Source organism: Protomyctophum parallelum (assembly GCF_964188405.1).
Source record: "Protomyctophum parallelum genome assembly, chromosome: 8".
Lineage (NCBI taxonomy): Eukaryota > Metazoa > Chordata > Actinopteri > Myctophiformes > Myctophidae > Protomyctophum > Protomyctophum parallelum.
The window spans coordinates 8,377,569-8,404,513 of record NC_139703.1 but is presented as its reverse complement, the minus strand read 5'-3'; the positions used below and the strand labels follow the sequence as shown (position 1 = coordinate 8,404,513).

The following is a 26,945-nucleotide window of genomic DNA, read 5'->3' as shown; positions in this document are numbered from 1 at the left end:
CTCACCTGAACATGTGGTGTTCCCTGGAGCTGCGGATCTTGTTGGAGAACCTCTCGGCCAGTTTCTCCAGGCTGCGCGAGTACTCCAGCTGGATCTCCGCCTTGCGCCGGAAGAACTCCTGGAGGTCCTGCAGCAGCTGGATGCGAGAGTCCGACTGCTGCTCCAGACACTTGAACTGCTCCACCAGCTGGTTACGGATCTCTGCCAATCACAACGACATGAAGCACACACTACCATGAGTCAAGTGTATACTAGAGTACACTATACACACACTACCATGAGTCAAGTGTATACTACAGTACACTATACACACACTACCATGAGTCAAGTGTATACTACAGTACACTATACAGTGCGGCTCAGGGGAAGAGTGGCCAGGACCAGTTCAATCCTGGTGCCTTGCATGGTTTCCTCTGCCATCGGTGTGTACTGTGTGCGCTATATAAATGCACCATTTTCACCTTTTTTTCACATCAAGGTCCATTATTTATTTGGCATTTTTGAGACAGGGACCACCATTTGATGAGCTTTAGCCTCTCAGACAAGACTTTGAATATTTTGTTTGGATTTTCATTGGATAAGATTTTGTCCACAATTCCATGCTGTATTGATGTGGAATTAGGAGACAGCAGGAAAACGTCGATCAAAATAACAATTCTTCTAGATCAGGGGTCCTCAACTAGAAATGATGAAGGTCCACAAATATTTTTTTGAATAAGACCGAGGTCCGGTCCCATGCGCGGCGTCCATCGGAGAGCGGGGCTCTATGCATAGGCGGAGCTTGAAGTTGACGCTGGGGGGTGCGACTGCTTGGCCAACGACACCCGATTTTTTTAACCTTTATTTTATTATTTTAGCATTTTTACAATGCCCTAACCCCTAAAAATTAGTTATTTAGGTAGTACAGCAGCTCACACACATGCACTACAGCCATACAGCGAGTCATCATATCATGATAAGAGAGATGATTACAAACTACAGTCAGAAGCCAGAAGGTATTGAAGTTAAAAAAAAAAAAAAAAAAAAAAAAAAAATCTTTTTCTTTTTTTTTCAGGGGGTGCAGTGCACCCCCTGAGGCCTGAACCCCCCCAAGCTCCGCCCATGGCTCTATGCCCGTTTAGTATGGTCAAGCCAAGCTTATACAAATCAGATCCCCTTCCAACCAACCAATAATGGGGTGCAGAGTGCAGGCCCGGAGTGGAACTCCAAATCAGGCCGGGAGTTATACGCCCTGGCAGGCCACACTGCGCATAGCGCGCGCCAGAATTTTGGGGGACCTTGGGGGACATTTTGGGGGCCTTTGCAGCAATTTCACATGAGAAATGTACCATCTGATGTTATTTATATTATTAACTTAAAAAAAATTAAAAAAACTTTTTTTTTTTTTTTTTGGTGGTCCGCAAAGAGGTGGTCCGCGGTCCGGTCGCGGACCGCGGTCCGCCAGTTGAGTACCCCTGTTCTAGATTCTGTAAATGTGTAGACTTTGTGAAACTGGTCCAGGTGTGCCTTGGGATTTTATGACAACTACACATTATTGCAATACAACAACGTCATGAATTATCTTTTCATTTGCTATAACTTATGTCTGTGTATCTATAGCTTATGTATCTTGTGTGTATGTTACGGGTCCCCCTCTAAAATGAGATACTGCATCTCAAGGGGATTCAATAAATCCGAAACATCAGTACTTGTGCACATGCATGTCCTCCATGTGGCCAGCATGTGATGTTAGTTATCTATGACTATGATATATACAGTACAGCTCCTTCTCAAATTTTTGCTCCCCAACGGGCCCAGCCCCGGCCCACACCACCATGCAGACAGACAACATTAGCGTTTTCTCACAGTCAGTAATATCCATATGAGTGAGACGGCCGGGATTTTTTTCACTGGGTGCCATTTGCCTAAGCTGTAATCCTGGGCGCTCCTCTCCCTCTGCCAACCTGGGGAGAGCCCCAAACTGAGCTCATGCTTCCTTCAATGCATGAGAAGTCGGAAGGCCGCTTCTTGTAACCTGTCAGAATGGAGTTTTCCCGGTAGGACGTACTTCGTAGTGCGTGGAAGGAACACGTTATTCCAACGAGTTCCTTTCCCCTCCTCCGCAATTAGACCGGGCCGTGATTACTTTTTTGAAAAAAAACATTGCCAGCTGCTTGAAAAGCGCCTGGACAACATGTTATTCTACCTCTACTATCGACCATGCTATAACGACCTTAGTAGCAACTTAGTCATGATTGGCATGGCTGCCTCCTAAGCCAATAGGAGATTTGCCCATGATTCCCATACTCTGAGCACTGCAAGTGTGAAGCCGTATTGGCTGCATTCTCTGAACGCCGCAACGCTGGCAATTATTATTAGTCATTCTTGTTTAAATATATTTGAAAGTGAAATATCCCTTTAACCCTGACCTTTATTGTTAATTTGTTCCATTCTAATGTGTAGGCAGTTTGTACTCCACCTGGAACAAGAGGAACCTGACACTATAGCTGGCTGACTGAAGGTCCTCTATATCTGTGGCAGTGGGAACTAGTGGGAACCCATGCACTGCACTGACAGAAACCCGATTCTGCTTTGTGTCGTCGTTATTAGCAGGATCCTGCAACAAGAACAAAGGATGCCCTATTTTGTGAACAGAACAGAACATCTGACACTGCTGCTGCTTGGGATCCCAGTTGGAGGAGTTTCTGTGCTATCTAGACTACAGTAACTTAGCCTAGTAGCCAAAAAGTGAACCCGGACATGTTGAGTACACCAACATTTTATTGTCTCCACCAGGCCGAAGGCATGGGGGGAGAGTATGTTTTGCACTCCGTCCGTCCGTCCGTGTGTCTGTCCGTCCGTGTGTGTCCGTGTCCATGAGCAGCTAATCTCGGCCACCGTTAACCCGGTCGATGCCAAATTTTGCACACACACTCCCTGGATGCCAACGATGAACCTCTGCCCCAAACTTTCCAGAACGGCCTGTTATAGCGCCACCAGGAGGCCGCTTTGTGCAAAACAAGTTTTTGCACAGTACACCTACAGATTTTGTCCAAACATCACGCAAATTGGTACACAGTCTCTCTAGAGCCATTCAACGAAACCGGTCTTTCAGATTTCTCAGACTCCATCCTGATTGGTTAAGATTGGCTTCCAAAGTTCACAGGAGTGCTCAGTTTCAAACAAAATGCTGCAAATCATGAACACATCGCGTGATTTCCGTGAAATTGTGCACCCACATTCCCACTAGGCCGAGGACGAAATGCCACATGAACAATTTCAACTCAGCCTCAAGGTGGCGCTATAACTGGCCGAAAAGTGTTTTTACCTCTAATTTACTTTTGGTGCCCTTTTATCCAACCACCAGATGAAGGCAAGCTGCAATGTCCTACATTCCTATCCTGGTGGAGACCTGTGCCCAGAAGGGCACTTTTTCTAGTGTTAGAAATGTTTAGTATGGGTCCCCATCATGTAGAAACTGATGTTATAAATGTTTAGTATGGGTCCCCAGCATGTAGAAACTGATGTTATAAATGTTTAGTATGGGTCCCCCAGCATGTAGAAACTGATGTTATAAATGTTTAGTATGGGTCCCCAGCATGTAGAAACTGATGTTATAAATGTTTAGTATGGGTCCCCAGCATGTAGAAACTGATGTTATAAATGTTTACTATGGGTCCCCAGCATGTAGAAACTGATGTTATAAATGTTTAGTATGGGTCCCCAGCATGTAGAAACTGATGTTATAAATGTTTAGTATGGGTCCCCAGCATGTAGAAACTGATGTTATAAATGTTTAGTAGGGGTCCCCAGCATGTAGAAACTGAGGGTTTCTACATGCTGGGGACCCATACTAAACATTTATAACATAAAACCTTGGTGTACTCAACATGTCCGGGTTCACAATGGGGCTCTATGGGCTGGCTACTAAAAGGGAGTTGCCGGGAGAAATCTGTTGCAGGTGCAGTTTTGCGGTTGCAAGATGCAACTCGTTGCATTACGAATCAAGAGTTGTGTACTGGGCTACTCGCCTGGCCCTATGAAACCTTGGTACACAAAGACACAGCCACACACGCACATTAACCATACTTCGTAATATGACAAATATAACCAACATATCTGACCTAGAAGTGATCTACAAGTAATCCTCGTCTTTCTGGCTTCACAGTCAGTTTGGGTTGGATTATAAAATGTACAGTCCACGGTGAGAGCTTCGTTGATGAAAAGCAGATGAAACGCTACAATACACTATACATCTAGCATGTTGCTCGTGCCAAATTCAGCACATTGTAATATAAATATTATACGTACTATATGTGTACATCAGTGATTCTCAACCTTTTTAATTTCATGGAGCCCTTGATATGCATTATGCTTCAAACACCCATTTGATATAGTTTTCTTTTTCCTCTGGGCCTCCAATCGACACTGTACATTGTGTACAACCTGTGTTATTTAACTTTGAGAGTCAACAAATGGAACCATCTCAGTTACCCATAAACCATCTCAGTCACACACCCATAAAGGTCCATTTGGTTCCTAACAATCATTTAGCTGGGCACCCCCTGGATCCCACGTCCAGAGCCACTGGTGTACATTATTAGATTGTAATAATTTTAATCTGAGGATCCTACATGCAATCAGGGTGCTGCGTGCATACGCTGGTGAGACCCTCGGCTAATCAGGGATTGTGAATTTTTGGTGGTCACCTCGGCCAATCAGGGATTGTGTATTTCTGGTGGCGTCGCTCGGCCAATCCAAATCGGGGATTCTGGCATCGCTCGGCCAATCAGAGCGTGAGTTGGCAGCTTGCTGCATATGTCGGTGGTCCAAAATACAAATTGTAAAACGTTCCATTGTGTCAAATAAATGCTTAGAACACAATTCATTCATCACAAATTAATCATCGTTAATCACAATTATTCATGTGAAAGTTAATTCATCAACTTAAATGAGTTAATGGTGAGTGGACAGCCCTGACGACCACAGCAATGACACTATAGGCCATGTTTCCATGCGGCTCAGCATTAGCCTGGTGTAGCCATACTAATATCACTGCCTGGGGCATTAAAAGGCAGATAGAAGGCCGGCTACACAACGAGGCTACAGCACAGTGTGTAATTTGGCCAGCCAAGCCCTTCCCATGATGGATATCTATACAGGCTCTGACTTCGAGGGAGAGCCACTTGAGTTTAGCAACAGCAGCAGAGACAATGTTGTGCAGGGGAGCCCTTTTCATTACTCCCCCCCCCCCCCCCCCCTCCTGTGATGTTGTGCCGCCTGCCCCCCCCCCCCCCCCCGGCCTCAAGCTGCATGCTGCAATCTGTGGTTAACCATTGTCCCAGCCCTTCCCTCTATATCCAGGGGCCTCTCCCTCGCAGCGACGCTGGGGGGGGGGGGGGGGGGGGAGGCATAGATTTTGTGAGAGCCCTACTATAGCCACAGAAAGGTCTCCGTCTCCAACCAGGGAGAGAAGTTGCTTCACTCTTTACGACTCACAGCTTTTTAACCCCAACCCCCCCTCCCTCTCTCTCCTTTCCTTTCACCCCTTTTCCCTCAAAATAGTTTCCCAAATTATTATGTTTTTCGTTTTTTGTTTTGTTTAAATTAGACAGAAGAAAAACAAAAAAATACCCTGGAAAAATGGGACACCAGTTTGCATGAATGACGGGGAGCAAGAACAAAAAAAGGTTAAAAAAAAAACACTCTTTTTTATGACAAAAGGGTGCTGAACCAACAGCTGCAGCGGCAGCAGAGCTCTTGACAGATGAGTTTGGAAAAATAGGTCACGCGCGCCAGAAGTGTGTCCTCCTCGCCTCTTAGAAACCATGAGCGACTGGAGAATTATCCTCCCAGTGTTTCCTGCAGCTCATTCCACGTGGTTTATTTAAAGTGTCTGAACCCTCTCCGTGCGCTTCCTTCTGCAATCTCCGAGCCAGGGAAGGAATGCTGTGAATTTACATCTGCAGCTACAAATGACTGTTTGTCTTTTTGAACAGCAGCACCGAAATGTGTTCCGAGAAAAAAAAAAGGGAAAAAAAGAAACGCTGGCAAACAGAGCTATATATGACTGATCTCATCGGTTCCTTCCAAGAAGCACTTTCATAAATCGACTCTGAAAATAGCCTCAACAATGAAGTGTGCCGGTGCACAGCATTCATCGTTTTATCAAATTCATACAGAAAATGAAAAAAAACAAAAGCCTTTCATTTGCTATTTTATACCTATATATGACAAAACGTGCCAAGCACAAAATGTGCCTACATATGGAAGATCTCACAAAACACGAACGCCAGGTTGAACGTGATTAAGGAAATGCAGTTATTATTCTGCCTTGCACATACGCCATTACGTCATGTGTGTGTATGTATGTCTGAAAGAATTATCTGTGACAGACTTGTAGTCTCTGATCTGAAGCTCTCTGGTGGAACTGTTCCCCCGCGACCCGACTACGGATAAGCGGTTGAAGATGGACAGATGACATGCTTCCAATAGAAGACAATGCTTGGCTTCTATGGAATCCAAATAAATGACAAATGAAACCAGTCGTGCGACTGATAGAAGAACCTTCCTCCATCTATGCATTTGACGCTGGAAGGAAGCATGTGCTAGGTGGGGCTGGGGAGAGAGGCGTGGTGGGGCTCGGGAGAGAGGTGGGCTGGGGAGAGAGGCTAGGTGGGGCTGGGGAGAGAGGCGGGCTGGGGAGAGAGGCTAGGTGGGGCTGGGGAGAGAGGTGGGCTGGGGAGAGAGGTGGGCTGGGGAGAGAGGCTAGGTGGGGCTGGGGAGAGAGGTGGGCTGGGGAGAGAGGCGTGGTGGGGATGGGGAGAGAGGTGGGCTGGGGAGAGAGGTGGGCTGGGGAGAGAGGTGGGCTGGGGAGAGGCGTGGTGGGGCTGGGGAGAGAGGCTATAGGGGCTGAGGAGAGAGGTGGGCTGGGGAGAGAGGCATGGTGGGGCTGGGGAGAGAGGCTATAGGGGCTGAGGAGAGAGGTGGGCTGGGGAGAGAGGTGGGCTGGGGAGAGAGGTGGGCTGGGGAGAGGCGTGGTGGGGCTGGGGAGAGAGGCTATAGGGGCTGAGGAGAGAGGTGGGCTGGGGAGAGAGGTGGTGGGGCTGGGGAGAGAGGCTATAGGGGCTGAGGAGAGAGGTGGGCTGGGGAGAGAGGCGTGAAGGGGAATGGGCCCTGCCCTCAACACGAGGATGCGGAGCAGTTTGAAGTGTGGTAAACCTCCTCATCACATGCAGTCTCCACGCCCCAGTGGAACCAAACAAATGATAAGTAAAACCACCAGCTAAATATAACCTTCAAAGGTTTAAAGTATAGCCTATCATTGGAGGACCAAAGAATATATGGAGAGAGACCAGCATGGAAAAAGATGTGCATGTGGATTTGGTTTAATTCAATAAGGAGCACGTCCTCATATAGTTTGTTTGGTTTTGTTTGTTTGTTTGTTTCAAACAAACGTTATCTTATCAATGAATTGAAAATATACAGCAAGACTGCCTAAAAAAAGAGAGAGAGAGAAATAAATCTAATCCTGAATGTCAATTTAGTGTAAATCTATTCTGGAGTATAAAAATGGACTATAGGGTCAAACAATCAAGCAATGCATTATGTATTCTATGCCCGACGGACTGACCAACTGACGGACTGATTGAATGCACAACATCAACATGACCATATATTTCATCTGTCAAAAGGATAAATCACAAGAAGGAGAGAGAGAGAGAGAGAGAGAGAGCTCATTTACATTGTGGTCCTTTGAGTGCAAATGTGTGTTTATGTTATATTGACTAATGCCAAATAAAAGGTTCAACCAGCTGAGCTCTGGATTTCACAATTTCAGAAATGAGCAAAAACAGCCGATCTACACACACACACACACACACACACACACACGCACACACACACACACACACGCACACACACACTTGTCTTGCGGCACACCATTGGCACACCGTTTGGGAACCACCGCATCGGTACAATAAACAAAGTTTCACATCTTGTCATTCCTGGAATCCTGTGGGCATCTTTGAACGTACGTAGTGTACATTTCCTTTGCAGCATCCAAATGAGGCAGTGGTTTGTATCTGCTGGGCAGTGTGTGCAGCAGAAAACATCAATGCACAATAGATTGTACTATTCCTGTATCTACAGTATGAAACTGCAGTATTTTAGAGCAGGAGCTTTCGGGAAAGCTTAAGTGATGAAACAGTACCTATACCACGTGCAGTGTCTCTCTTACGCTGCATAGATCTATACTGGCATCAACACTTTGCTCCAAAGACATATGGGCTATATTATAATCTTCTACATAATGGTCTATCCATGGCAATCATTTCTATAGGCTAATAAAAAGGAAAAGCACGTAAAGGGTAAAACATCCCTCTAGGTATTTTCCATATTGCATTATGTGTGCATTCAAGCCTGCCTCCTACTGTATCGTTGTGTGCTGCATGTGCTTGTTAGTTTGTCAGTGAGACTCTAGACTTTTTGCAGATAAAAGAAGATCGGTTATCAGCTTGGGTTTGACATTCTTATGTGGATGTACCCAAGAAGGATGCAGGGGCGCAATTGACCTATAGCTAAGCCCCTCCCCAAACTGCTATGGTCCAATCACAGCTAAGCATAACATGGGTTAGACAAACATCTCCACCAATAGTTTTCCTATATGATCAAACATTGTTGAATGTCACACTGCTCACGCACATATTTTTCCAGTGCATATGGCAGGCCTTGTTGACGGATTTGGAAGAGATTTTGAAGGTCTAGTTACAAAAATGAACCAGTATTTAATGTGTAAATATTCCATGATATTGGCCTGGCTCAGCGGTCCAGGCACCTTGGCCGGTAGCCCAAGTCTGGCAGTGTGCCGTGGGTTCGACTCCCGATCCTGACGGCCTTTACTGCATGTCACTCCCCCATCTCTCTCCCCCATTTCCTGTCAGCCTGAGTCTACTGTCTGTCCCTCTATAAAAAAAAAATATATATAAAATAATCAGACCAGTGTGTGTCCAGTGGAAACCTCGTATGAATCTGATCTCAGGTCAGAATGGGTTAATCAGACCAGTGTGTGTCCAGTGGAAACCTCGTATGAATCTGATCTCAGGTCAGAATGGGTTAATCAGACCAGTGTGTGTCCAGTGGAAACCTCGTATGAATCTGATCTCAGGTCAGAATGGGTTAATCAGACCAGTGTGTGTCCAGTGGAAACCTCGTATGAATCTGATCTCAGGTCAGAATGGGTTAATCAGACCAGTGTGTGTCCAGTGGAAACCTCGTGTGAATCTGATCTCAGGTCAGAATGGGTTAATCAGACCAGTGTGTGTCCAGTGGAAACCTCGTGTGAATCTGATCTCAGGTCAGAATGGGTTAATCAGACCAGTGTGTGTCCAGTGGAAACCTCGTATGAATCTGATCTCAGGTCAGAATGGGATAATGGAGAACCGGGATGACTGGAAGCAACGATGGAGGGCTGTCTGAAGACGACCTATAAAGATCCTCCCGGCCCACCCTGAACAGTGCACAAATGCACATGTGCAAAGAATGCACAGGGTTATGCACTCAGAACAACATTCAATCTACATATACATACACTGAATTTATATCTGTCATCATGTGAGGAACTGGGAACGTCAACTGTGTGCTTCTTTGCGTCGTCTCTCATCATTTATATGGCATAGTTTAGCTTCAGAGCGACGCGTTTAATGAGCTGTTGAGAGGGTTACGAAGCTTTAAATGGACCTGTGAGAGCAGATGGCATCGTTGTGACGAGGAGGGACCACTCCAGCCCTGACCTTGAGACAATAATATATCATCGTTATCTGAGACGCAGCCATTACTCTGGACAGTGTTGGACAGACACCAGGACACCTGCACCGCATACCGTATACTAGACCAGGAACCAGTGGAAACCCAGTGGATGGTTGTCTCTCAACAATACATGGATGTCCTCCTGAGCTTTGGCATGATTAACCCATTCTGACCTGAGATCAGATTCATACGAGGTTTCCGCTGGACACACACTGGTCTGATGAACCCATTCTGACCTGAGATCAGATTCTAAAAATGTCAGTGGTTCTTCGATTTTTCAAAAATAGCAGACCTACAAGCTCTTAGCGCGCCACTCGGTGGCGCGCTATGAGCTTGTAGATCTGCTATTTTTCAATAGCTAAAGCATAACATGATGCCAACACCAAAATGGGTTCCCGTTCAGAATGGGTTAAGACCAGGGGTCTTCTACAGAGGTTCCTGGACTCCTAGGGGGTCCCAGAGTTACTACGGGGGGACCGCCAAATCTCTGTGAAAAAGAAATATTATTATTATTATTATTATTATTTGACATTAATCACTTCAGCTCTAGCATCCCTATTCTGAGGGGGCAAAGAGGTTTGGTGTACGGGGGAAAAAGGAGCAGAGCAAGAACAGAACCAACGCTCAGGTTTACGGAGGGTTAAAGGTATATTCAGTGATTTCACTCAAAAAACCTTAGGTTTCGTTTTTGGCTGGGACCTAAGCCTTTCATCCAATCAGGATAGAGAGCCAAAAACAAAACCTAAGGTTTTTTGACCCCCAGGGGTTAACTGGGGACAGGGAGGAACTCCTTATATGGTCAGCACACTCTATAGTAGGGAGGATTATCACAACAAAACAAAAACATAAGTGATATTTGAATTAAGTGAAATCACTGAATATACCTTTAATTGTCTGAAAATACACATTAATAACATGAATCAATCCAAAACAAAAAAATTAAAATTAATTTACACAAATCTGATGGTAGTGCTGTCTATGAAGTCTATGAAGCTAGCTAGCCTATGAAATCTATGATATACAGCCAAGTCTATGATCGGGCCAATTCCAGTGAGCCCAGGGGTCACTGTACTCTACTCTACTCTACTCTACTGTACTGTACTGTACTGTACTGATACACCTGAAATCATCATGTATCATGTGTGTGTTAGGCTGCACAACAGTGACACTTGGTTTTGAAAACCAACCAAATGCTATTTTCGTGCTCAGACCCAGGCAGGCAGCCAGGCCGGCAAGCACACACAAAGCTACTTAATGAAGTGGTTGCACCACTTAAAAATAGCAAAAAAGTTTAGGGATAAGGGGTTTAGCAGTAGCACTGTCAGAAATAGGGCCTTATATGCGACTGCCAGCACCTACAGTGCATTAACACTTCAGCATTGACTGATTCATTGACTGACAGGAGTCAGCTAAATCTTCCTTTGAAGAAAGGTTTAGTGTGTGTGTGTGTGTGTGTGTGTGTGTGTGTGTGTGTGTGTGTGTGTGTGTGTGTGTGTGTGTGTGTGTGTGTGCGTGCGTGTTGGCTGGCGTGAAAGGGGTTGGTCAGGTTATATGCGGGGCTACAGACTGGCTCCTTAAGAGGAGCAGTAAAGATGGCTCATTTCCCTCGAGGGCACTGTGTGCAGATAAAGCATCATCACTTCACAGGCCGTGAACTTTGATGGCGGGACGGTGCATCCTCTCAGCAGCTCATCTGACCCACGATATGAATACCTAAATCAATGCACGCTTCGCGCACCCTTTGTGTGTTTCAGCCAGAGTCTGTCACCCCAGTCTGACCTGAGATCAGATTCTAAAAATGTCTGACAGTCCTGACAGTTTCCTGAAAAAGCTATGTTTCTATGTCAGTCGTTCTTCGATTTTTCAAAAATAGCAGACCTACAAGCTTGTGAAATCCTCGCTATGAGCTTGTAGATCTGCTATTTTTCAATAGCTAACATAATGCGAACACCAAAAGGGGTTCCCGTCTAAAATGGGTTAATGTCTGACAGTGGGTTTAACCAGTGGTACTCCCGTCGGGGACCACCAGTGGTCTTTGAGGGGGTTCCTGCCTGGTGGTCCCCGGCTAAAAAACTATGGAGAGTTCATAACCAAATGGACCCTTATAGATCATTAACTCTTGAGTTAAGGATCGCTTAAGTTATTGTTAAACATCTTACACAATTTACACGTTACAATTAGAGAATTGTTATTTTGATCAATGTTTGCCTGTTATCTCTCCTATCCTGGTACCACATCAATACAGCATAGAATTGGGGACAAAATCTTATCCAACGAAAATAAAATAAAAGGTTTTGGGTCTAAATCTCATCAAATGGTGGCCCATGCCGTGGCTCAAATGCAGAATAAATAATGCACCTTGATATGAAAAGGGTTGAAAACCACTGGTCTATGATGGGGTGCATACTTAGTTTAGACTAGTCATTGGTTAGACAATAGACATGGGTTAAGGTTAGGTTTAGGTGTGCTGCCCCATGGGAGGTTAGGTTTAGGGTGAGGGTTACCCGTCTATGACACTGAATTAAGAATATGAAAGACAATGGAGACATTGGAGAACCCACACACACACACAATAGCTTTCTGTTTTAACTGAGGGGCATTGTGTCTCAGAAGGAATCATTGCAAAAGCATCCTTGGATACATGACGCCATCAACCCATTTTGGGCGGGAACCCCTTTTGGCGTTAGCATTATGTTATGCTTTAGCTTATTGAAAAATAGCAGCTCTACAAGCTCGTAGCGCGTCACCGAGTGGCGCGCTACGAGTGGCGCGCTACGAGCTTGTAGGTCTGCTATTTTTGAAAAATCGAAGAACGACTGACACAGAAACATAGCTTTTTCAGAAAACTGTCAGGATGTAGAAGACATTTTTTTCCGCCGGACACACACTGGTCTGATGAACCCATTCTGACCTGAGATCAGATTCTAAAAATGTCAGTCGCTCTTCGATTTTTCAAAAATAGCAGACCTACAAGCTCGTATCGCGCCACTCGGTGGCGCGATATGAGCTTGTAGATCTGCTATTTTTAAATAGCTAAAGCATAACATGATGCTGACACCAAAATGGGTGCCCGGTCAGAATGGGTTAATGCACATAAAAACCAGACAAGTGCAGACCGTATTGCAAAACTCAATTCAGTCTTACACATTCTTCCATTTCACACGTACTGTATATCTTCAACAGTTGAACAAAATACCACGCTACTAGTACTCTGGTCTGTACCAGGCCTAATCCCCTAATGCAATTTTGCAACTGTAGCAAACTGTATTCGTGTGCTTAACACATTCTGGGCGGGAATCCATTTTGGTGTTGTAAGCATTATTTTATACTTTAGCTATTGAAAAATAGCAGATCTACAAGCTCATAGCGTGGCACTCGCTTGTAGGTCTGCTATTTTTTTGAGAAATCGAGAAAACGTGTCGCAAATCTTTGAATTATTTCACAGCGAACGTTTTTAACTCAAATCTTTGCTTCCGGGGGGTCCCTCCATGGAACAACATATTTTCAGATGGGGGTTGGTGGCCAATCATTTTTGGTGGCCTTTTTTTTTTTTATATATATATTTTTTTTATCCCACGATTTTGTAACCCATTTTTCACCCCTGTGTCAATCATCTAATGTGATCCTGGGCTCTACACACCCTCCACCAACCTAGTCCCCATATATGGGGGACAAGGGGAGAGCAACGGACTTGAACTCATGCTTCCTTCATGCCTGAGTGTCCAAGTTGCTCCTTTACACCTGACAGGGGCGAGTTTCCCTGGTTGGACGTAGCGCGTGGAAGGAACACGTTATTCCAACCAGTTCCTTTCCCCTCCATCAGGCGCCCCGGCTGGCCAGGGGGAGGCAGTTTAGTGACCAGGATTACTGCATGTTTTTTGTGAGGGTACCTACCCTAGGGGACACGGGGAGAACATGCAAACTCCACACAGAAAGGCCCTTTCGCCAACCCCGCCTTCGGGTATGGGCACTGATGACGCGGATGAGGAAACACGCCGCCAGCACCCACAGCGTCCCGAGCGGGAATCGAACCCAGGACCTTCTAGCTGTGAGGCGACAGCACTACCAACACCGTGCCCCATCAATCATGTTTGGTGTCCTTGGCTTGACATGACATATTGAGCACCGGCGCCGATATAGAAACAGGTATTTCAGAAAAACCAGATTTAGAAGACCTCTTTTTTTTTTTTTTTTGACGTCAGGTCTAAATGTGTTAAATGGCCTTTATAGCTGCAGTTCTTTTCACTCTGTCCAGATCCCTCCCTGCCTCTTCTGCTCCACAAGGGTTTGACGATAAGCAAAGATTGCCATTACTGTACGCCGGGCGGCAAGAGCCTCCCCAACTGTTCCCGAGAGAGATCACGCCACCTCTCAAGGCGACCACGGTGATTTACAGCGCTGTGAGAAGAATACGTACGGACGACAGACGGATGAGACGGCGGTAGGCAAGACTAATCAATATCGAGCGAGTGATCCGACGTATCCTAATGCAATCTGACATCTTGTCAGCCCTTTTTATCATTCAGTAATTGCACTACCCTCCATATATTTATTGGCGTTTCCACATTGAATGAACTGTCACACTGAAACCTACCTAGTACACTGTGCCAATCTTAGTACTTTAGCAAGTACTACTTGGGGCTTTTCCACCACGACCATTTCCCACTCACACTGGAAACAAGTGGCATATCATATTGGTTATATTATATTCATGTAGAATAAAAGAATATGACAAGCTAAGTGGTCTGGTTAGTGGTTACCATTATAGATACAGAGGCACAGTAACTGATAAAGCATAGCTATAGCTAACTATATTAAATGGGAATTAGATTGGCAGTTGGAATAACACAGGTTGAACACATCTTTGATCAAAAGGAGATTGCTTGAAGAAATAGAGCAGTGAGTGGCAGGAAAACCTTTTTTCTGACAATGTCAGAACTAAAAGATCACACAACTTTTAAGAAACTGAGAGCAAACGGAACAAAAACAGGCTTTTTAGTGTCAGGTGAAAATGACAGGTCAGGCACTTCAAAGTGCCTGTCTGGGGAGGGGAGGCGAAGGCAAGGCAAGGGAAGGGGAGGGAGGATCACGTCGGATAGCCTCATCTCTGCTGACATTGATATTCCTGTTGGTCCTCGTATCATCATCATGGTGTCAGCCGCACGCAATGCTGGTCCGACACTTAAACCATTGGGACCTGAGACCGGATTCTACAAAATTATGTCTCCTAAATCATGACAGTTTTCTGAAAAACCTATGTTTCTATATCAGTGGTTCTCAAAATACTTCTTGTCAAGGACCCCAAAAACCATTATGTAATCGGCCGCCACCCCCCCCACCCCCCCCCAGAAGCAAAGATATGAGTTAAAAACGTTCGCTGTGAAAGAATATATATCCAAAGATTTGCACACGATTTGCACAATTTTTCAAAAATAGCAGATCTACAAGCTCGTAGCGCGGCACCGAGTGCTTGTAGACCTGCTAGCTTTCAACAGCTAAAGTTTAAAACAATGCTTGAAGTGTTTTATAAAACGCTAAAGCGACACAGACGCGTATCCCGTCCTAAACGGGTTAAGGGGAGCCAAGGCCCCCCCGACGCCGGCCAAAAGGAAACACGCCCTTTCCAGATCCCGGCTGTCCATCATCACGTGGCTGTATCCAGGCATGAGGACCAGGGAGAACAGGCTGGGAAGAGAGTCTCCATGGCAACACCCCCCCCCCCCCCCCGCCCCGGGGGAGCAGCTTATTGGAGAAGAAGAGGGGAGAGGTGGAGTGTGCAGGGATGTCGATAGGTGGCCGAATGGGGTGAGAATTAACCCATTCTGACCTGAGATCAGATTAATACGAGGTTTCCACTGGACACACACTGGTCTGATTAAGGCACGTCGTCCAAGGATAAATGCAGGCTGACGTGTCACACCGACTGCATGGACAAACATGTCTCTGAAGAATGCCAAGGTGTGGTACGATGGCATTTAGACTGAAAGAATTATTCGACATTTATTAGCAAATAAAGTGGATGATTTGCGTCGTCGCGGCACGTCCCATTGCGACGCGTCGTGCCATTAGCTTAAGGCTCAGGTGGTTATAGCACATTTTGTGCCGCCATAAGTGATGTTGACTCACTCAAACAGCTGTTCACGTTCTTCCAGCAAGTCATATTCTTCCTTCAAGAAGAAGCAGCGACAATTTTGGTACAAAAATAACCAAAGTCACCAGGTTTTGTAATCCAATGAAAACCCCAAGACGGGGCAGAAAAGTGTTTGACATTCTTACCTTTTTATGTAAGTCATGTGAGTTATGTGGTTAGAAAAATCTATTCAAAAGAAACGCTTTGATGACGAAGAAATAATAAAATAAAATAAATCTGAGTTCTCTGTTCTTCACATCAAGTCAGACAATCCCCTATCCCCGTCAGGACTCTTTCTAGTTATGCCGGAGATTTAGCTAACATTCAGCATTCAGTCATCACTTTGCTCAATGCATTCACACGCTATATGCAATGTCACTGTAAGATCACCTTTTGCAATTACATTAGCAAACATTACAGTAACAGAGTTATAACAAACTCGGCCGGTGCCCGGCGGCGGCCGTACAGCACAGAGTCGGTAGAGGTGGCAGTTGGGGATCCATGCCCCACCCGGCTATGCAATAGCCGTTGTACCCGCGTCAGAGTACCAGGTCCACCCATCTGTCTGTGTCCCTTTCATGCCCATAATATATGGAGATTTCTGTATCTGTCTCTCTGCGTCCCTTTATTCCTATATATGGAGTTCTATGTCATGCATGCCCAAAAATGGAGTGTTGTGTCAAAGCTGTTCAGAGTTCAGACTTCAGAGGCCTTTTGTCTTGGTTCTGGACAACCGTGGGTCCGACCGACTCGACACCGGGCACTGCGCTCGCCGTGGGGGCGTGGAACACGTATGTGGAATTTGAAGTCGGTGGGGCGAAAGGGTTCTTGAGTTACGTCAAAGTCAAAGTCGTACGATTAGTCACACACGTTAACGCAGTGAAATTTGTTTTCCGCATTTGACGCCCCATCTCCTGGAGCGTTGAGCCGCAGCGTCATGCGCCACGCTTGTGGAAACATCTCCAACGCCATCGGTGCAGTTCAGTGTTATGCAACATGTCCTCACTTGACTGTCATGTCAGTCAGAAGCCTTTCGTTTCACAGTTCTCACTGAAGGCCGTCGGTGACACACAGTGATGAGTGAGTCAGGAGAAAAGTGTCCTCTGCTGTCCACCACAACAATGCTCACTTCCTATTTTACAAATATGTTGCTGTCTTGTTTTCATGAAAAAAGGCTAAATAGTGGAAGGAGATATTATTGGGCAAGGGCTGGGTGGGGAAGTTATATCCTAATAATAATAGAGCGAATGTCTGAATGTCTGTCTGTCTGTCTGTCTGTCTGTCTGTCAGAAACAAACACTTATCTCCTCATTGCCTGCACCAATCGCTCCCACTTTTCACACAGGCATTGACCATAATAATATGGAGGTCTTAACGAAGCCATTTTTCCAATAAGATTAATAATGAATTTATTAGTGAATAAAAACCCGTTTATTTGTCCGTGCTCTATCTCCGACCGAGCCACACTATTAGCACACATCTCTCCATGCCAAAATAAATCTGCACGCTCCCACAATCCAGCTAGGCTACTTTTTTACCGACGCAACTGTCATATTTACTGTACAGATATTGTTTTTACATCACCACACGATCATGGAGAATTGTAACTTGAAGAATTGTGTGCCTGTGGAGGGGGTGTGGGACGCATAATTCGATAGGTCACCGTTTGTAGTGTGACGTAGGAAGCGAAACCCAGCCCCGTCGGAGCATCTGTTCTGTATCCGTGTTGGATGTGAATGACCAGCGACACACAGCCAGGACTGCAGCCGCTCCGAGGACACTGTTTCTGGGCTTATGATCAGTGACACACAGCCAGGACTGCAGCCGCTCCGAGGACACTGTTTCTGGGCTTATGATCAGCGACACACAGCCAGGACTGCAGCCGCTCCGACTACACTGTCCGCCCCCTCCTCAACCACCTCCTTCGCCGTGCATTACACATGGGCTACATGCACGCTCAAAGCCTGGACACTGACAACGACAGCTTACAGCCCTGCGCGCACCCAGCGTGGCTGCGTGACACACTGAACAGCACGATCACAACGGAATGCTTATCTGTCGGGGTCTCGGGGTGGCCAAATGGAGACGTTTGGAGAAGACAGATCCCGTGCCGTCGGAACATCACAATGACAAAATACATACAGACAGATGCAATGACAACGACACGTTCCTAAATCACACAAAACATCTAATTCTTATCCTGATTATATAAAGAACAAACTACAACTTGCTTTGAAGCCCAAAAAGCCAACCTCCGCGTTCACCGTTTAATAGCTTATATCTCCACGGGCAGCAGACGGTGAGCGGTTAGGGACCGTCTACAAAGTGCAACACCGAACTTGAAAATATTCAATAACTTCCATTTATAGGCAGAATATCACCACCATATTTACATCACACATCAATGGTGTACTTATGATTGTACTACAGCATTTAATTAGCCTATACTTTAGTGCCCAACCCAACTTCCCAAGACCATCTGTAAACAATTCCCCCCCTATCAGTAATGTGATCTATTACATCACACACTGAACATGATTTGCTGTTCATATATTCAGAACGGGTAAGGACTAGTGAACATAACATACTGAATCACACCCTTGCCTCAGATCATGTCATTGTAGCCAAGACATGCATACACATTGAATTACTGTTGCTTTCAGTGTGAACTGACAATAAAGTACTAGATATCATATATATCATTTCTCTCAATGTGTGCTGTATCTTGTCTTGCAGATTACCTTTACATGTTTACGAGTAAACATGAGAAGTAGACATGAGAAAATAATAAACACCATAAAGAATTGGATCGGAATCACTGATTCCTGGTACTTTTAAAGGTAATCTTGACTCCTCGGTCCATGGACCCTTGGCCAATGCAACGATTCAGTTAAACATCCCCTCACATCCGCCCACAAGTAATACCTATTATACTATTTTGTTTGCCAGGGTCATTTCTCATTGACAATAATGTTAATCTATAGAACACCGAAGTCTTACGTCAATATCGGTAGAGGGCGGTAGATCCACAGGTTCATGTACTTTTTATTTGCATTGTAATGCCCATAGGAGGATTTTAGAACTGTGTTTGAAAAATAAACATGTCATCGCGGCCATTTCTCTCATATTGATATGAAGAATCAACTGACTGAGAGAAAACGCTAATGTTACTGCTGCTGAATTAGTTAAATTTTCTCTAGAAACAGACGGTATCAAATATGAGTGACTGACGGTCGTAAACGACAATTTTGCTGAGAACACTTTGTTTATTTTTGGACAACAATGCTTATATGAGATGATTTTAAGATGACCCCATGTTATATAGAAATTACTTCCGTGAACCAGGGGATGGCGAGTGACGTCAGGACTCTATTAACTAATTAATTCAATTACAGTGTTGATCATCAACTCTTTAATTGAACGTGTTAATCAAATGCTATTCTTTGTTTTCTTGTGAATGAATACGGCTATTAGGTATTGGTGATAAATTATCGACTGGCATTGGTCTTAGGCCGTGTTATCCAATCTCTAGCCTGTTGCCTCAATTTTCAAATGCTTCTGTCCATCCTAATATAAATCAAAATCATCTAAGCATATACAGCTTGCTGCTTAGCCTTGAAATGGAAATAAAAATAATCTAATATAGATCTGAACTGAATTGGCAGCTTCCTTGCTCGGATTTCAGGAGGTGCAGTTCCAGACTCCAATCTCAAACACAGCTGCATCAGCCATGTGTCAGGCCAGCCATCAGCTGGATACGCCCCAGGCAATGATGAATGCCTGGGTGATAATCTATATTTATTTTCTGCTTCACCTGGGTTCAACTGCAGCTAAAAGCATTGAGTGTATATATACAGTATTTGTGTGCAGTAGTAGTACTAGTGTGCACACACAAATTAAAGGCTGGGTGGAATTAAGGTCTCATTGCTTTCATGTCAAACAATTCCGGTTGTTTAACATGCCATGGTTTCTTCCAGCCTGTAGCGAAAACAGATAGAGAGACTCTAGCTTCCCATAATTCCCACCACTTTCATGATATGAAACTGTCGATAATATTAGAGTATATGTCTATGGTCTCTGCAGGTTCATCCTCCTGCAGGAGGCTATGGTCTCTGCAGGTTCATCCTACAGGAGGCTATGGTCTCTGCAGGTTCATCCTCCTGCAGGAGGCTATGGTCTCTGCAGGTTCATACTACAGGAGGCTATGGTCTCTGCAGGTTCATCCTACAGGAGGCTATGGTCTCTGCAGGTTCATCCTCCTGCAGGAGGCTATGGTCTCTGCAGGTTCATCCTCCTGCAGGAGGCTATGGTCTCTGCAGGTTCATCCTACAGGAGGCTATGGTCTCTGCAGGTTCATCCTCCTGCAGGAGGCTATGGTCTCTGCAGGTTCATACTACAGGAGGCTATGGTCTCTGCAGGTTCATCCTACAGGAGGCTATGGTCTCTGCAGGTTCATCCTCCTGCAGGAGGCTATGGTCTCTGCAGGTTCATCCTCCTGCAGGAGGCTATGGTCTCTGCAGGTTCATCCTACAGGAGGCTATGGTCTTGTCGTGTAGACGATGACAAGAAAGGGCAAGTTTCATGAATTACAAATTAGAATAGAACAATGATGCAAATGTTTCATTTATTAATGTCCCTTATAAGCCGATATTGCTACTTGCCGTAGAATACACAAGAAAGTGAATGCACGTTTCAATGAATGACTTTAAACTATTTAAGGAAGATTCTATATTGGTATGTTCTGGGTTGGGATCCTTTAGGAATTTAACTATTTCAGTTCCTTAATGATTTCCACTTAGTGGTTCAATTCCTCAAATGGTTCCCTTGAAATATATACTATACTGTACAACTTTGGCCTGAAACGGACCCTTACAGGTCTGTAACTCTGAGAGTTGAAATTAAAATGTTTGAAAACCACTGGTATTGTAATTGTATAGCAGACATGAAGTGCACATACCAACTCAACTCTGACAGTATATACAGTACATAAACCATTTACATACAATGTGATAAAAACCAGTTCAGTTCAGTTCAGTTTAGAATGTGGAAGAACCAATTCCGGTTCCTCAATGTGGATAATGCGGTTCCTCCCGTTACGGAGGAAACTCCTGTCATTTTGAAGAGCTCTGTCTACAGTAGTTGTCAACCTTGCTTTATTTAGGAGCCCCCCTTCCTTCCAACCGACACAAGCTGAGACCCTCAAACATGCACGCCACTCATGCAAGCATGAAGACCTTTTCAGATTATGTTAACCAATAAAGCCCTATAGTCTTCTCGTTCAATGAATAGCCTACATCTAACAGCTCATAATGCATTTTTCTATACTGTATTTCAAACATTTTGAAGAAATGTCAAACTAAATTGAAAGATTCTGACAATATGATGATATTATATTTTATATTTAATATAATTTTGTGCTTCTCATTCATGTGACCACCGCTCTGCTTGTTCTTGCTAAGAAGGGAACCTGCACAGAGACCATAGCCTCCTGCAGGATGAACCTGCAGAGACCTTAGCCTCCTGCAGGAGGATGAACCTGCAGAGACCATAGCCTCCTGTAGGATGAACCTGCAGAGACCATAGCCTCCTGCAGGAGGATGAACCTGCAGAGACCATAGACCTCCTGCAGGATGAACCTGCAGAGACCATAGACCTCCTGCAGGAGGATGAACCTGCAGAGACCATAGCCTCCTGCAGGAGGATGAACCTGCACAGAGACCATAGCCTCCTGCAGGATGAACCTGCAGAGACCATAGACCTCCTGCAGGAGGATGAACCTGCAGAGACCATAGACCTCCTGCAGGAGGATGAACCTGCAGAGACCATAGCCTCCTGCAGGAGGATGAACCTGCAGAGACCATAGACCTCCTGCAGGAGGATGAACCTGCAGAGACCATAGCCTCCTGCAGGAGGATGAAGCTGCAGAGACCATAGCCTCCTGCAGAAGGATGAACCTGCACAGAGACCATAGCCTCCTGCAGGATGAACCTGCAGAGACCATAGACCTCCTGCAGGAGGATGAACCTGCAGAGACCATAGCCTCCTGCAGGAGGATGAACCTGCAGAGACCATAGCCTCCTGCAGGAGGATGAACCTGCAGAGACCATAGCCTCCTGCACAGAGACCATAGATCTCCTGCAGAAGGGAACCTGCACAGAGACCATAGACCTCCTGCAGAAGGGAACCTGCACAGAGACCATAGACCTAGCAGAAGGATGCTCGCACCCGAGGTGTAAAGCTAGGCTTCCTCTCCAACAATACACTGTGAAATCCTGACTTTGTTTAACTCTGAGAGTCAGTGCACAAACGTAACCAAATAGACCCTTACTCTCAGAGTTGCAAATTGATTTAGCTGTGTAACGTGTGTGTGTGTGTGTGTGTGTGTGTGTGTGTGTGTGTGTGTGTGTGTGTGTGTGTGTGTGTGTGTGTGTGTGTGTGTGTGTGTGTGTGTGTGTGTGTGTGTGTGTGTGTGTGTGTGTGTGTGTGTGTGTGTGTGTGTGATATCTAAGTGATAGGAGCTACGTGTTTTGCTGAAATAGTTTTAACAAGAACAAATCAATGTGTGACTGTGAGCCTGAATATGTCAGAACCAAGCCAGAACTTTAAGCTCAGTGGAAATTCTCCCGAACACCGGTTTCACTTCAATCTGTGAGATACTGTGGGGAAATAGCACGACGGTTCGACTATCATGGGTTCAACAACTTCAACATGAGCCAAGACAATACTACTGGCCCCAAAGAGTAAGGCATCATTTTGCCGCACTCTCCCACAGTCCAGAAGCTCAGGTACAGCACAATGCGGTGTTGGAGCCAGGGAATGCAGCCAGTGGAGCGGGCGAACTGGCACCCCACCAGCCAAAGCTCAGCACAGAGTGGGTCAGCACAAAGGAGCCAGCACAAGATGAAAAACAGGCTAATTTAATGAAAACAGGCCATTCGCAAGATAACTACAGCATGATGCTTATTCTGGTGGTCTAGTCAGTGGGTTCATTCATACTTGTATGTACTTTGCAACGTTACAGATCCAGTTGTGCTCAACTACGTACACAGTTAAATCCTCAGTGTTCGTTTTACTTTGTTCAAATCCAGCCAAAAATGGTTACATTTACAGGCTTAGAGTTCAAATAAAACAGACGATTTTACTGTGTAGTATACACACTGTAGTCAGTGGCTGCCTGTCATACATCTCATCATGACCTCTTTCTCTCTGTATCTGCCCCCCGTTGTATTCAACTACAAAGCCGGTTGGCTTGTTTATTGATGAACACTGAGTAACTCTGAAAGCAAGCCGTTTTGCATTTTGCAGTTGTGTGGGCTGTTCTAATTCTTGCCTGTACTGTACAGACAGAGTGACAGACAGTTGGGTTAAAGCCAAATTATATTCTCTGTCACTGTCCAAAATAGCCGAGTTCAAATCGGGCTGTTCATCACGTTCACACATTATATATCAGAGGAAGTTCGTCTTCAACCGTGTCATCCTGCAAGATGGTACTCTTTACCTCCTCATTCGCTCTTATGAATGCGCTCTATTGAAATGCTAATGTCCAGGTCTGAGGCTGAACAGCTTGAATGAGGTGAACACCATCTCCAAGGTTTCCTCAGAGGCCTTGCCTTGGCAGCGTGCCACACGAGTCCTTATACAAACCGCTCTACACCAATGGGGTGATATTTCAGATGGGCAGAGACTGCTCCGGTGTTGAATTGAATGAGCAAGAATGAACTTCAAGAGAATTAAGGACCGAACTTTGTTTGACATCTTGTGGTTAATAGGCTTATTACTTTAGTAGATCATCTATATAAAGATGGCCTGACACATTTAGCTCGCTGTATTTCCTAGATCCTTTTTTCCCTGTGAGCACAAACTCCTGTTAAAAGTCATGTACTGATTACGATCAACCAATCTATCAGCAGCAGCACTCATAAACAACAACTTTACAATATTGTAGTGACACAATCAATGAGGATGCAACTGATTAACCCCCCTCCCACACACACACACACACACACACACACACACACACACACACACACGACGTCTATGTATACACATTACCCAAAAAGCCATAACTCACCAGTAGACAGGTGCAATTTCCAAACTGAATCTCATTATGGTTAGATCACTGCCTGTGCTCACCAGAGACGATCGGCCGAGCATGGCCATTGTTATGAGGCTGTGGATGGCCAGGCAGAGGCCTCTGTTTGCCTCTCAAAACCTTCCATGTGTTACTTGCAGCAACTGAGGATGACGAAGCAGGCCGATTCCTCATAAATTAACACGTTTCCCCATCATCATAAATCTCCAGACGTGCTCTATTATTGCAAAGCTTTACGTATTAAACAAGAGCGTGGGTCTAAGCTGAATAATTTATACTTAAATGAAAGGGGCCAGTGGAATGAACAAAAAGGGTCAGTGAGTATAGTGAAGGCGTCAAGAAGCTGCCACAGCAGAGGAGAGACGCGAGATAAGCTCAGCATTGACGTGCTTAAAAGACAAGAGATGTTAACATCTCAGCATTGTCCTCTCCAATGACCAGCGCATGCCAACGGACAAGTCCAGTGGAATACAGATAAAGGTCAGGCTAGATGGTGAAAAGGAGACAACATGCTGTTATCAGAGAAGTGCAGTCTAGTCTACACACACACACACACATACCATTACCAGAAGGAGAGTTGCAAAAAACGTCGATCAATCTTCTAATCCTGCAGTTAGATGTTGACACATTGACTCCTCTGAGCGCCTGTGGTCTGGGCCAGTACAGTACAGTACAGTACTACAGTACATGACTCAGGGGATCACACAAGCCAAAAGGCTCTGAAGCGTGGCATTGCTGAAACCTCCGGGAGTGAAAGTTGCAGTAATGGGGGCAGGACCTTGAAACTGAACCCTGGCTCCACTTAGCAAACATGGATGCTCACCACCACCACCATGCATGGCATGCACCACCATTATTTTGTCGGAAGTGGAAGTCGCACATTTCCGCTCGTTTCACTCCACAGAGCACAGCAAAGTGTCATTTGTGGTCTCCTGGTATAGCTAATTTGAGTGCCCAGCACTGTTTGAGGTCTCAGAAGTATGCACTAGCGTTTCCTGGCTTTAAGCCCTGCTTTGAAGCATTTAGAATGACACTTCCACAGTGCTTTAACGTGATTATTAATTCTACTTCTACTATGGCTAAATAATTTACTCATACTTTACAGAATTGCAGTTGCACATGAGATCAAATGGCAAGGCTCAGATTACATAAGGGAGGGTAATTTTAACACAATACTGTGATAGACATGGTGAAGACATACAGGGAATGTATGTGCAACCACATGCATTGACCGAAATGCCTAACTTAGGCGTGTGTCTGTCCATGCACCCCTAGTAACCCATACTACCCCATACTATTACCCCCTACTAGGGTGTAGCCTCAATGCCATCGTCATTTCACAAACCACATGAAGGCTGAAGGCTATGCATCATGTCAGGCCTTAATAATAACATACAGTTATCAACAATTCACCAATAAAGGGGGTTTTGTTCAGTCGCTCATGCATTCACTACACAAGAATAATTCATCCATGCACTACAAAAGGTTATTCCGTGCCAGAGATCATTCTACCCAGATTTAAGAAGCCAAACAGTACTCCACGCAAGTGAAAAGTCAGAAAATCTAATGTAGTCTTTTAACCTCATCATAACCCGTGGGTTTTCACGAAAGACAAAGATGGAAAGCAAGTATTAAAGTATATACATAGAATATGCATTTGCCATATATTATATCTTCGTCTTGGCATTTATGGTCACAGTCTTAGCTCAGCTGTCAAATGAAGATTTAATAGCCAGAGGAAACTCATGCATGGATGGTCAAGTGTGTCTGTCTACTATATGTTTACAGATGGATATTGTGTTGTATTGTGTGTAATGAGTCATGATAGAGATTATAGATCACACATCAAGACTATGAGAATAACTGGCATTCATTCATAATCATTAATCATACCTCACCTTTGACTTGAGTCTCATATTCAGCAATGATCTCTTTATCCTTCTTGCATTTTGTAGATGACATTGTTCCAGGGGTTTAAGGCTGAGAGCCGGAGTCCCTCTGATTTGAGAGTGTCTCGGTGATGGTCCTCTGATTATAGTTGCAGAAACGTCTATTTTTCTCTTTTCTTTTAATGTTTGTGTGCAATCATTTAAAAAAAATCCTCTGACTGGCAGACGCAGTATAATTGGCCTCTTCGGCAGTTTTATTCAATAAAAAACAGCCCCAGTGGAGTCTTTTAATTCCGATTTAACCACCTGCATTGTTTTTCTTGTCTTTCCTTGCGCCCTGAATCGTAGCCCAGGCTCTACTCCTCTCCTCTCCTCTACTCTACTCTTTGCTGGGGTTGTTGTTGTTCGTCTGATTTCATCCAAACTCAAAAGCTAATTCCTCTGCTAAAAAGAAGACACAAACGAGCTTAAAAAAAGACTATCACATTATGAACAAGGGGGACGATTTAAAGAAGATTGCAGCCATTCCAGTGGTGTGGTCTTCCTTCTTCCCTTCACCCCGTGGTGGTGGAACAGCGATGGTTGCTACGGACGGACCGTTCGGAGGCTCGCGGCGACGAGGACTGAAAAATTGCGCTGCAGGGAAACAGGAATTGAAACGAACGTCACGTGAGGCCTGAGCGCAGTCGGGAACGCTTCGTCGCGCGACGGTGCCGCGCGCCCCAAAAAACAGACGATCTGCAAGAGCGCAACGCGTCGCGTCGCTGCCGCGTCGTGAGCTTGTAGATCGGCTTTTTTTTCTCAGTCTCCTCCCTTTGTCAGTTCCCGTTGTCGCCCCCCTCCTCACACACACACAAATCCCCGCCCTTGGCTCACACACACACACACACACACACACACACTCACGCGCACACACACAGCTACATTTGATCATTATGATGGTGTTGTTCTATCATAAGATTCATAACACATAATTTAGATGGAGCTCTACAGTGGTTCGGGGACCACTAGTGGTCCTGGGGTGGTTCCAGGCAGCTAAATGATGGAG

At 45.1% G+C, this 26,945-nt stretch overlaps 1 protein-coding gene across 1 annotated transcript in view; it reads right to left on the bottom strand.

Annotated features, from left to right (window-relative positions):
• srgap3 (SLIT-ROBO Rho GTPase activating protein 3) overlaps window positions 1-25,999 on the bottom strand; it is a 120,079-nt gene extending 94,080 nt beyond the window's left edge. Inside the window, exons 1-2 of the mRNA XM_083771828.1 lie at window positions 25,907-25,999; window positions 6-201 (exon numbers count right to left, since the gene is read on the bottom strand). Of these exons, the coding sequence (XP_083627954.1) occupies window positions 6-201; window positions 25,907-25,970 (260 nt within the window). The 5' untranslated portion in view covers window positions 25,971-25,999. The remainder of the gene's footprint in view (window positions 1-5; window positions 202-25,906) is intronic.
• Between the last annotated feature and the right edge of the window lie 946 nt (window positions 26,000-26,945).